Source organism: Merops nubicus, unplaced genomic scaffold (assembly GCF_000691845.1).
Source record: "Merops nubicus isolate BGI_N331 unplaced genomic scaffold, ASM69184v1 scaffold27895, whole genome shotgun sequence".
Lineage (NCBI taxonomy): Eukaryota > Metazoa > Chordata > Aves > Coraciiformes > Meropidae > Merops > Merops nubicus.
The window spans coordinates 52465-65923 of record NW_008608737.1 but is presented as its reverse complement, the minus strand read 5'-3'; the positions used below and the strand labels follow the sequence as shown (position 1 = coordinate 65923).

At 39.9% G+C, this 13459-nt stretch overlaps 1 protein-coding gene across 1 annotated transcript in view; it reads right to left on the bottom strand.

Moving 5' to 3' along the window:
* The window catches only part of EPB41L4A (erythrocyte membrane protein band 4.1 like 4A), a gene marked incomplete at its 5' end in the record, with an annotated part of 78270 nt that overhangs the window by 13021 nt on the left and 51790 nt on the right, over nucleotides 1–13459 (bottom strand). Inside the window, 4 exon segments of the mRNA XM_008940324.1 lie at nucleotides 2679–2756; nucleotides 6797–6844; nucleotides 8594–8707; nucleotides 11655–11738. Coding sequence (XP_008938572.1) covers nucleotides 2679–2756; nucleotides 6797–6844; nucleotides 8594–8707; nucleotides 11655–11738 — 324 coding nt within the window.

Sequence of the window (13459 nt, the reverse complement as noted above, 5' to 3'; positions counted from 1 at the left end):
TACCTGGTGACGCAGGACATGGAAAAGGCTGAGGTACTGCATGCCTTCCTCACCTCAGTCTCTACTATCAAGATTGGCCTTCAGGAATCCCAGGCCCCAGAGATCAGGAGGAAAGCCTGGAGCAAGGAAGACGTAACCTTGGCAGAAGAGGATCAGGTCAGGGAGGACTTAAGCGAACTCAACATATGTGAGTCCGTGGGCCTATGGGTGCAGAGGTCGCTGCCTAATGTCACTGCAAGGCATCAGTGATCTCTGAATGCATATAGTGATTGGCAGAGATGCCCAAAGACTAAAGTAAATGTCATTCATATCTTCAAGAAGGGCACGAAGGAGCACCCAGGCAACTACAGGCTGAGACTAGTGATTCACCTTGATGTCCATTTCAACCAGATGGATATTCTAAATGTAGTCAAGTAGAAGACTATGCTCCAGTACACACTGTCTACTAGTTTAATATATTTTTATCCACATAATACATTGTGACCACAGAATTAAAAAAAGCAAGTATCCTTCTTCTGTCATTGAATTATGTTCATCTCAGGTTCTTCCTCAATTTTGTATGAATATCTGCTTAGGATAAAAAATTCACATGATGGAGTAAAACCTGAAAGACTGATAGAAAGCCAGTAAAGTGTTTCTTCCTAATCTTTTTCCAGCATTGTACCTTTAGAAGTTCTCACCTGCATTTGGTTTTCTCTGGTAATTTATTTTCATCTGATAAATCGTTTACAGCAGTCTCTCATGTGAACAAAATATTCTACTTTCTATGGTCAGAAGCAGATTCTTCTGGGTAAAGTGAACGTTCAGCCATTTCATTCCAATGAAGCAATACAACTTTGTGTCTGCTTGTGCCAGGGACTTGATTATCACACTGGGAAATAAATTAGTATTAACCCATTCAATGGGTAATCTTGAATAACAGCAGCTACAAACCTCATTATATTGTCACATTATACCCTGTTGGGGCTGGCTGACCTCTGCTAACAGAAAAGCTATTAAGTGCCTGTGCCCTTTCAGCTTATTATATTACTGCTGTGGCTGCTAACAAAATGCAAAAATTCATTATGACTGGTGGTTTTCCTGCACCTGATAACAAGGAACAAGTGTCAGACCTCCACTCATTCAATACGTGTTTACTTTACCTCTGATTAATGATTTTTTATCTGGTCTGATTTCAAGTGACCACCTAAAAGTAAGAGGTGTTGCAATATTAACATTTTTGGTGTATCTTAATTTTTTTAAAATGTGAAAAATAAAAAATATTTCTTTTTTCCTTTTAAGCACTTTTCCATGAGTTCAGGAAGGGTTGGTAAAGGCTCTTTTAGTCTTCAGAAAATTATAAGCAGTACTTAATCCTTCTTATAATTCAATCTTTTTATTGCAAGAAGCCCTTAAAAACATTCTTGTGGTCAGTGTCTAATTTCCTTCATTTGCTTGTGGAGCTCCCTGAACAAGAAGTTTCACAGAAGAAAACACCTGGCTGAGAGAAAGGGATACAAAATACCATTTACCTACTGACCACTGAAACTATACTCGGCATTTCATTCGCACTTCAGAGCTCACCTGGAAAACAAATCTTCCATGCACAGTAAGTTATTGTTAGCCTAGTATCTCACAAAACTGCTCTATTTTATGTAAACTCCAAAGAAATCTCTTAGCTCAGACATGCGTTATGCAAGCCCATTTGAATGTCAAAATTATTTTTTTAGCATTCTATTAACTACTGCAAGTCATGCTTAAAATATTGTTATACTGCATACTTCTGCAGCACTATCTATTATATCATTATTTCTAAGAGCTTCCGAATATGTGAAAATCATTTATCACTCATAGTACGGCATGTGAGACAACAAGAAACTATGGCAGCTTGTGCAGACAGCTTCATAGAAAATTTCCCTTACATAACTCCTCTTTTGTCCAGGGACATTTCTTTTATGCTATTTATGCAATATGAATAAATGCCATGTGCTTTTAAAAAATATGTTTTCTTAAATAACTCTCAAATGTTGTTATCTCAAGTGTAACATAAAATTTTCATCTTTAAAGGAATTTTTTTTTCTCTAATAAATCAGTTGCTACACCAACTTTTTCATATCAGCAACAAGAAAAATAGAATATAAACAAGTAAAACTTGCTACCATCACTTGATATTGTGTTGTCTTAGTAAAAGCTGATGCTGTACACGTTTTGGGTTTTGGTCCACACTTCACATTTTGCAAAATATTTATACAATTAAAAACCTGCATTTAAAAAACAATGAGTTCACATCCATTAAAACATTTTCACTACTCTCCTCAAAAGCTTTATTGTCTGCTAAGATTCTGCTGAGATTTTTGAGGTACTGAAGTATATGCTGTGAATATCTTGCCATCACCACTATCCATTTTATTTGCATTGATATTGCAAGTCTTTCATAAATGTATCCCGTATTTGATTTTGCAGCTGATAAATTAGTTCTTCCCAAGCAACAGGAGAGCATGTATTCATTGCATATACCTATGATGTATGTGTGTTTTGGCAATTACCTACTTCTGATTCAAAAAAGGACCTTAAGCTGCCTCAGGAGAACTGTATACATATAAAATACATTAGATTCCTTCTTATGAGGTGTATCTCAGAGAGTCCATCTCCTTTTGTTTGTGTTTCATGTCTCTATGTCTAAAATACATAAAGATCACCTGTTTCTTTTCTTCCGATGCTCTCTGTTGGAATTTTCTGATTCACTGCCACTGCTGGTGTTACAGCGAGACCGGGATCTGGAGAGGAGAAAAGCAACATCTCAAGATGAATTTACCTACTAACATCTAAGGTACTGAACTTCTAAACAAGGAATGAACAACACTGCCCAGACATTACTAGGAAAATCAGAATTGAAAGACGCTAAGGGGCTTGTCCACACCTGAAAGTCATATTGATTTTTTTTTTTCATTACTTGATTGGAATAACTGCTTTGAAAGAAGTGTACCGAGAGTGTGGTGCCAGTTGAGGGCTATTTTCCTTTTGAATCATTACACTGTGATTTTGTTTGTTTTATTTTATCTCTCAGCATTCTTTGTGTAAACACCACAGTGAAATGTTTCTTTGGCATGTGAAAAATTTTCTCTTTAAACTGTATACATTCTGGCTCTTTTTCTCCTTGCATATTGTGGGACACCCAACAGAAATGATAGAGTAATTCTGGTTTTGCAGGCAAACCAAAATGCTTATCAGATCTGTCTTTTTCTATTTAATTCAACTTCCATCTGGTTTCTAGTAAATCCATATAATTTTTTAAGCGTCAGGCAATACAGAAGAAACACCACTAACACTATGACTCTGGTGATCTTTATAAATACAGAAAGCCTGAAGTGCACGCATTGGCAGGTGTGTGTGTTTTGGCACAGTTTTTGGATGACTCGGTGCACAGCTACACAGCTACATCACGCAAAGAAAAAAAGATACAAAGCAGTTACTTCTGTATCACCTCAGGCTGTGAAGCTTCAAATGGTAAGGTGACATCTATGGTTTTGATTACTTACTACTGAAAATGATTGGTGGAACAGGCTGAAGCTGAACTTCAAGAAGAAAATGGACATATGCCTACGTACAGTTAATCTCCTGTCAGTAGAAAGAAGCCCCTGGACACTACTATCCAAGACCCTTAAATTCCTCATTGCCCCTGATCAACATTTTGGAGCAGACAGACCAGCTGTTAGGTCTCTCTGGTCCTGGAAACAAGGACTCTGTTACTATACTACTAGGCTAGGTTCTAAAAAATAGCACTCATCAAAACCTGGGCTGGACCATTATCTAGTGTGACGATGGTTTCTGAATGCCTCTGAAGAAAGACATCTTCCTCTGCAACACTGATGGCTCAGCTGATTAATGGGGAAAGGTGACCAATGTTAACATGAGCTAGCCTAGAAGGATTTAGGATATCATAAGTTAGAACTGGTGATGGTTTTGCTGCAATGGAAAACAGAAATTTTCTCCTGAGGTCCCTAGGCATGAAATAGGAGATATAAGGGGATAACTTCTGATGCTGCTGGCAGAGATACCTACCCTCTTGTGCCTTCTGGCTTTTCATTTGCTCTTTGATATGCCTCTTTCATAACAGGACAGATTTGTTTGAGCACACCTCAAACAAGCTAAGGAGTGATGGAGTTCCTTGGGTGTAAGTTACAGGTAAGGGGAAGCATTTCATGGCAAGGTTGGAGGCTACTGACAAGCACCTGCTCACTGTATGTTCTAAAAGTTTAGGGAGAAAAGCCAAAACAGGATGAGAGAAGATGAGGCAGACTTCCAAGGGAACGGAACTGCTGTGGCATGGACCTCACCTAAATGTCCTGTCTGGTCAGGGACACAGCACTCTACCCTCTGTCTCTGAAACTAGGACTCTGTTACAGATGTCCTTCTGACACAGTTGACAGTCTCATGAAGTTGCCCATAACACCGGTGAATTAGGGTTGGTTTTACCAAATTGCTTTATCATCAAACGCCTTGTTCTATAGAGTCTGGTCTCCCCTCTATCCAAAACTAGGAAATCATTAACTCAAATAGCTCCTATTCAAACATTAATGTTTTAGAATAACAGGACAATTAAAGCCTAGGAAAATTAGCTCAACCCAGTTTGTCTGAAGGGAATAGTTTTGGGAAAGTGACATTTCCAGAGAGGAGAAGCAGAAACCTCTCCCCATGCTCTAATTTAATGGCTCATAATTTAAAGCCACTGACAGGCTCAGGACAGCCAGTTTCCCAGGTAAAATTACATGACTCTGGGTGAAGCTCAAAGAGGGGAAAAGAAAGATGTGTTCTGACAGAAAAATGTAATCCCAAAGGAAGATGGAAGACTAAAAGATGATGTCCAAAAGTTGGGCTCAAGCATGTTCAGAGAGTTCAAAGAAGTAAATGCTCCAGAACCACAGCAGACCTTACATGTCCAAAAATGTATTTTTTTTGCCAAAATCTTATCAGATGTTTAATAAACACTCCACTAGTCTTGAATCTCAACATTACTAGGTCATCCAAGCAACATTTCCAGGTTATTGGAATGACTGTTGTTCTACATTTCTCTGCACTTCAAGTATTTTCTTACTCTCATCTAAGCAATTTATCCCATAAGGCACCAAGGCAGTGCAAATCACACCGTGGCAGAAGTGCAAGATAAAACATCTCATTTGCTCTAATTCAGGATAAGCCTTTCTCTAGCTTTTCAGGAATGGAAATCTGATCCACCTTTCGGATACTGTACATCAAATTACCTTGTGTTCACTGTCAGGAAAGCACTTGTAGAGAGACAGAAGGGCTGATGAGCTGTCACCTGAGTGGCAGCAGCTCATGTTAGCTGTCAGAAAATTACCTTTCCCTGAATACTAAACATAAGTTTTTAGTGAAATGAGTAAAACACCAAAAATGGAAACAAAGCTGGTTTCTTAAGTCAGGTCCAAGAACACACAAGATTGTCCTGATCTCTGACAATTACAAAGAACATTTTGCCCTTTTTTCTCGTGTTTTCTTGGTCATGAAATATATTTGATATTTTTCAGGTGGTATATATATATGTGGTCTGACACAATGAGCAAGAAAGAAGGCATAGTCGGTTTGGCAAGAGACACAGAAAAATTACAATCCAGGAGAGGGCTTGGGGATGGGGTGGGTTGCAAGATTTGTGATTTCAAAGAGACAGCTGACAGAGAAAGCCCATATTCTGATGCAGTCTTTTTCTGATTATAATGAGAAGAGAGCAGTCAAATTGTGAGGCATTGTAGAAGGTCTATTCCTATATACAATAACAAGCCTGTACATTGGCAGGACAGCAGGCACAGCCTTTGGGAAGAGGTCCCTTCTGAACACTGGGGTTCTCCACCTGAGATGCCTAACTAAATCCTCCCAGTTTTATGTTGTGGACATAGACCACGGGACTATCACAGGCAGCTTGTAACGATAAGATCCTTTAAAAAAATAACCTGCTATTTTATAATGGTGCAAAGTACGTGAGCACTTTCCCTGACTTCCTGTGATTGTCCCTGAGACGTTTGTATCCCTGCCAGAGCTCCTTTCCCCTGCTGCAGCAGTGAATCAGATCCTGGGAGTGGCCCCTCTGCTTCACAAGCTTCAGCAGGCTGACACTGAAAGGAATGGCACAGTCTCCTTTTCCCAGCAGCCAGCGCAGGAGCACAGGAGCAAAGAGAAATACAGCACAGTTATGGAAGGCAAATATGGCCCTAGAGAACTCCAGATGCAAAAATCTGTCAAAAGCTGAAGCTGTTGAAGAGCACACCCGAATTCACACCTGATTTTATTTGGAAATGTCACAATTAGTAAAGACTGCACAGCAGGGGAAAAAAATAGAAGCTTAAGAAAAAAAGTCAGAAAAAAAAATATGCAGGATGTACTTTTGCAAGATAATTAATCTTAAGTGATAGTACACTTGCTTTCAAAACACATTAACTAGAAGTGGACCAGGAGTCTGGAGAACTCACAACAAAACCTGCAGATGTAAAATCTGAAAGCTCAAACTTCTGGAATTGACTTTCAAGCTGCGACAAGCTGTTAGTATACTTCCACAAACTGCTTCTACTATGGTGCAGTAACAATGTGCCACGCAGCTTGTAGGTATCTGTGTTGTGATGAGGCAATGCTACAGAGCCTTTTAGCAGAAGCAAGATAGGAAAGAAAAAATTAAAATTAATGGAACACAACACAGCTTTTACACATTTAAAAAGGTGAGGAAGAAGGAAGGAAAGGAGGGGATGCAGCAACTAAAATCTCAGTACCTTCACTATCATTTCATAGCTGCTACAGATTATATATTTACCTTCTCCTTTGCTTTAAATCTGAATCTTCACCACTGGTTTGATTTTTCCTGTGACATTAAGGAAGTTTTACTGAAATACCATTGAGTAACTTAACACAAAGACACTAAAACTCGTATCATTAAAAAACCAAAACAAAACAAACCACAACAACAACAACACCACAAACGAAAAACAACTTTACAAAGGGTGCTTTTCAACATAGTATAAGGCACAGGAAAAAGGGCATGTGCTTGTCTTAAACTTTTGAGGATGCCTCTGCAGCAAGTTTTGAAGGCGTGATCCTATTCAAGCTCTCATTGAAAGCTCTGAATTGCATAGTTAAGCACAGTAGTCCGGCCTTTAGAGCTTCCTACTGTTTCCAGCATAGCAAAGCCTGGTCTCTTCCTCCTAATTCCAGTAAGGAGGGCATCAACAACATAGCTATTGTTATTTAGCAGTTGAAAAAGGAAAGTGCATTAATAAAGCCAAGATTCAGGAAGACATAATCAGGTTAGAACCTACCTACTATTGTCAGTCTTCACAGTCTCACATATGAGATAAGACTTTTAAAAACATACTGTTGCTGTGGTAGCCCAAGACAAAAATTGCTATTGGCATGGCCACCTGTCCATGAAATAGATCAGCCAAATGCAAATTCCAGATGATAAGCATCTCAAAAAAATTCCTACTGCATAGTGCACAAACACAGTTCTTCTCTTGCTATAAGACAGTTTTGTACTGCACAACTCTTACAATGGTCCTATCCAACAGAGTAAATCAAAATAACCCTATCAACTTGAGAGTTACACTGATTAACTGAGGCATGAGGTAGCTAAGCATACAACATGGGTGAGTTTCTTCCACTCCTGTCCTAGCATCCAGAGACAGATAAAAGGTCTGCAGCAGCTCAGAAACCTGGCATAAAAGCTCCACATCTAACTGTCCTCACAGATAGATACAGCTGCATCATCAGAGACCCCTTTGCAAACACTGGCTTTGAAAACCAAGCAGGTTACTGCTTTTTGGAGATATCAGAAGGCGACGTAGCTCCCAGTTGCTGGGTCATATGGTATTCCCACAAGACTCTTATGAATATGGCACAGTAGCTATGCTTGCCTATACTTCACAGCAGAACACAGGACGATGATACCTCAGTGATGAAAGCACCGTCTCAGCAGAAGAAATCATCCCAGGTAACATGTAGTCTCTCAAAACTATCACTTCAGAATTGTCCCTGTAATTCACATTTTGGACATACTCCAGGACACAGTACAGAACCTCCATCCATTTATTCTTACTTCTCTACATTGCTAAATTCAGCATGGACCCATTAAAAATACATTAAGTATCTCACAGATACATTTTTGCTGGCATCCTCTCTAAAGCAGTTCACACATGGGACTGTTGAAGACAGCTTTATGGTTTATTCGTTGAATCTTTTTTGCACTTAATGTACGTAAACCAAAATACTGTTCTGTATTAAATCACTGTCAAGCAAGCAGCATCCATCCATCCATCCTTCACCACAGAAAAATAGTTGCAGCAACTGAAGGAACCTTCACGTGCCAATAACGTAATTTCTCATATTTTTAACATTTTCCCAGGACAGTACACAAGCAAAAAGCCTAACACTTCCTTTTCAAAAGCAGATCTTGTATTCTTGCTCAGTTTTTTTTTTAACTAATAACCGGACTGCGGAGTATCCCTTTTCCCAAGGTCCAGCTGTGTCTCCAGGAACCTTTACTGAACACAGAGCATGCAGGACCTCAAGCTTTCTACGGCGAGAAACTAACAGTGATTAACCCCAGTGCTCTCACCTCCTCCGGAGTGGCTGCCCAGATTCATTCTCACTGCCACCTGATGGGTTCCGTCGCCGAGAGTAAGGAAACTTTGGTGATTTGTTGCGGTCACTGGGAGAATTATACAGCCCACTAGAGTTGAAAAAGAAGAGCAAACAACAGGTTTTTTTAAGACTTCCAGGACAGTTAGGCCAGCTGAGATTCAGCCTAGGAAAATGAGACTGCTCACACACACACTTACATACATATTCAGCTCTACACATATGTGTGTGTGCATGCTACATGAATACAGGTGGCACTGCTTTCCAGCAATAAATGTTCTTACACTGAACCTTGAAAATGTAGGTGACCTTTTGGCATTGCTAAGCCAACAGCTCTAAGCTTACAAAATATGGAACCAAGTATATACATAATCTTTTAGGATAATAAAATTTCTGTACTTTAGTGTATTACCCAACCAAAAGCTAGGCATTCCAATGCAACTCTACTCTTTATGTTTTCCAGGGATATAGATACGAAAACAGCATTCCTGTTGTGACACACTTTTTAATCACAGGGCTAATGTTTGGGACCATGAAACAATTTTAGCTCCAGCTCTCTGCTCTCCATCCACACAACACTTTGCCAATGGTGTAGAGGTGTTTCAAGCTTCAGGTTATGTACTTAAGCCTGTGTGGGACCCAATGGGTTGGGTTCTTACCAAATCAGATGTATACTATCAAATGCCTGTATGGATTACCCTGTGATACCTTCCTGCAGAAGCATAAGGACCTCTTCCAACAGTGTAACAAAGCCTGTGATAAGAGTATATACCCCTCTAAGGAGGCCTACTCATGTTCCACAACTTTTTGGAGGAAGGATGCTAAACTCAACCACACATCTTTACCTAATATTACTTAGCCCTTTTCACAACAACTGTGTGGTAGATATGAAATTCTAACCAAATTCCAGTTAAGGTATTTCTTTCTGCTTTCCTAAAAACCTCTGGCCTTCAAACTGGATACATGCTTCTTCATCTGCTTCTACAGACTGCTGATTACAGCACTGCTCTGCACAGTTGAAAAGCTGCTACAGTTCACCTCAGCGGAAATTATTAATGGAAGCTGTGAAAGCCTCTGTGCAGCACAGTCTGCTTATGTGTCTAGAACGAGACATTCTAGTCCTTTAGAATAGATGGATTTGCAACATCTCAACCCTACCATTCTTTGGCTCCTGGGGGATCAAACTTCCTGCTATCTTAAAAGCAATTTTAACACTGGAGGCATAATGTGACAAGCTGACCACGTGTTTTTAAAAATCACAGATAAACATCTATCCTAGCAGAAGAGTATTTGCAAACTGCCTTGGCCTTTTTCTGAAAACTCTTGATGTTTACAGAAGAGCACATATGCTAAATCATTACGGTACCCAAAAAGTCACACCATGCATAGATCTGAATCATCACATGACAGCAGGACTGTACTGGATTATACTTAATCTACTATCTAATTCAGTGGCCTGTTTCCAACAACAGCCATAAGCAACCACCTACAGGATGCAAAAACTTGAATTTGCATGATGGCTCCCCAGCGCTCTCTCCCCTGAGCCAGCTGCTACACTTCTCTTTCATGACTCACCTAGCTTCTCCCAGGAACCCACTAACTTCCAGCACCCCTTGTAAAGGAGGACCACAGGTCTCCTACTTATGGTGAGTCAGTACTCACTGCCTTTCTCAATGCTTTTAAACCACTTTCAATAGCTACATCTGAAGATCTCATGTTCTTACACTGGTAAAATACAATCCTGATCTCTTTCTCCTGTCTGTGTACTACTCGCTATTTTCTAGACCACATCCCCTGAAATTATCTCTTTTCCAGACTAAAGGTAAGAATCCAGCCTGACCTATGCCATTGCTCCTTGTACAGGTTTTGGGCGCAGTCATTCACACCTTAGACCTCACTTGCTGCTGCTCTCAAAGTCTTCTCCTCTTCCTGAGACAAGGACACCAGAACTGCACTCAAAATTCATGGAGAAAACATGTGATCCACAAATTTATGTAATGGCATAATGTGGTTCTCTTGCTTTCCTCACGATTGCTAATTGTTCTTATGACTGATACATAGTTCATGTTTTCATGAAGATACTGATGATAATTCCACAGCACCTTATTTTACTCAAAAATCTAGGGTGATTTTGTCACCCCCATGAGCCCCTCTTTGCATGTACTGACTCAACATCATAAAATCATAGAGTGGTTTGAATTGGAAGGGACCTTAAAAACCGTCTAGTTCCGATCCCTCTGCCATGGGCAGGGAAAAGTCCCACTAGACTAGGTTGCTCAAAGTCCCATCTAACCTGGTCTTGGACACCTCCAGTGATGGAGCATCCACAACTTCCCCGGACAACCTGTTCCAGTGCCTCACCAATCTTACAGTGAAGAATGTCTTCCAGAGCTGGATGCAGTACTCCAGATGGGGTCTCATAAGAACAGAGGAGAGGGGGAGAATCACCTCCCTTGACCTGTTGGCCCTGCTTCTTTTGATGCAACCCAGGATACAGTTGGATTTCTGTGCTGCACTCACACATTGTTGGCTCATGTTGAACTTTTCATCAACCAGCACCCCCAAGTCTTTCTCCTCAGGACTGCCCTCAGTCCACATTCCACCCAGCCTGCAGTTGTGCTTGAGATGGCACCCACCTAAGTGCAGGACCTTGCAGTTGGCTTTGCTGAACTTCATGAGGTTGTCACAGGCCCACCTCTCAAACCTGTCAAGGTCCCTATGGATGGTCCATTATGACTCATACATTAGGGGGTCTTTCTGCCACTCTTCAGTGACAACTTTCACACTCACTATCGTTAACAATTCTGTCCTATCACCAAACTCTACCACCTCTTTTCCAGGGCTTTGACAAATAAACTCAGTAGCAGAAACTGATGAACAGATCTCTGTGCAAAACCACTAGTGACCTTCATCCACTGACCAGTTCCTCCTACATTAATAACTAATACGTTAATACATTATCTCAATATCCTTCAACTTACTGCTACGGCATGATATTTAACATTGCACAACACCCAACATATCATGCCTTGCCTTACCTCTGTGGGCCACTTTCCTCCCATGGCGCGCTTGTTTTACTTCTTTGGGTTTCTGGACTGTTCTCATTTTTCATCTTTTTAAAGCTGAACAAAAGTACAGAGATATATATTTTTAAAAAACCTATAGTGTACAGATCATATGCCCTCTCCCCTGACCTCTTAAAAATTAAGTTTAAAGGCATACAGTCATGACAGAGACCACCCTGGCATATAGCTATTTGCCTACTATGTGAAAGAAGGCAAACAGCTGCTATGTTGAAGAATCTCTCCTGGAAAGTGCTATCAGGAAAATAAAACAAAACAAAAACAAAAAACAACTGAAAATCAGATCTACAAGTTCATAAATATGTCAGCACTGAGTCAGAATATAAGTCAGTCTTGTCTCAGAATACACTAAAACAGACATTTAGGCAAAAAGTCCAACAACAGGAAAAATATACAACATGCTTTTAAGTCTTGGACAATATGCAGTTAACAGATGATTGAATCAGAGGCTTCATCTGTCTTTTAATCTACATAGCTTTTGATGGAACTTTCTTCCAGAGATTTACTTAAACACCTCTTGTACATTCTTGATTTTTTGGCATAGTGTCTGGTAGCAGTATGCTCCAGTATTTAATTATGGCACAAAACTATTATTTCACTATATTTCAAAACTTCCACCTGGTTCCTTCCATCTTGTGTTCCTCACTAGTTCTGTGCTTATAGAAAGAAAAAAAGCCCTATAAATGGTGGTTCCCTAATCACAAACTCCACTCCATAATTTTTTTTTTAAAATACATTTTTAATAACCGCCTCATCTCTTTTCCAAGTGAAAGAATCATAGACTATTTAATCTCTTTCAGTACAGGCATCAACACATACCTCTGAATATCCTTATGATATTTCTCTACTATTGTCTAGGTCTACAGTACTTTCTTTAAGGAAGCAAGCAATAAAGGCAGTGGTGATAACTATTCAGAACCTGACAGACCACAGGTTCATACAGTTGCACAGTATTCTTATTCCTTTCCTAGTACCTCCTTATGTTTTCTTTTTGTTAGTCACTAAGCATAGATCTGACAACGTCAAAGAGCTTTTTTTCACTGGCTGCTGCAAGGCAAAGTACCAGGACAGTCAAGACAGTCAAGTGGCTTAATAGATGTATCAGTATTTCTAACCAGTCTCCCATTGTACCTATAGAAGATGAGGGAAAAACAGCAGGATACTCCAATTCTTCCTTTTTTCCTACTGTTCTCATAGTGTCAGGTTTTATGACGACTAACCTATTACTGTTTCTAAATAGCTTGCTCACTGTCATTCCAAGAGCTGGAAGCTCCCTTCAGCTGGCCTCCAGCTGAAGCATGCTTTTGCACCCATCTTCTTGCCAATGGGTGGTCATGCTTTTCCTGAATCAGCACCCCTAGAGCTTTCTACATAAACTGCTTTCTACATGAGCAAGCAGTTCACCTGATACAGAACCAGACAGCCACACTGATCTACACTAAGATCTTCAAGAATTATTACTGACAGCAAACCACCACAAGCATTAATACAATGGATCTTTCCAAAGTCCAACTTAAACAGAAAAAGGAAAAAAAAAAAAAGAGAGAAGGAAAAAAAAAAAAGGCTTTACAGATGCTTATAGAGAGAAGGACATAAGTGAGTTTTTGGCCCAGGCCAGGTGGTGACAGACTCGGCTTTATGGAAGAATTGTGGCTACTTAACTCACTAATCCACTTTTAAACTCAGCCTTAGGTTACTACAGGTCACTGAGTTAATAATTTAATTCTCACATAGTGAACAAAAGACAAAGCTACAGTAAG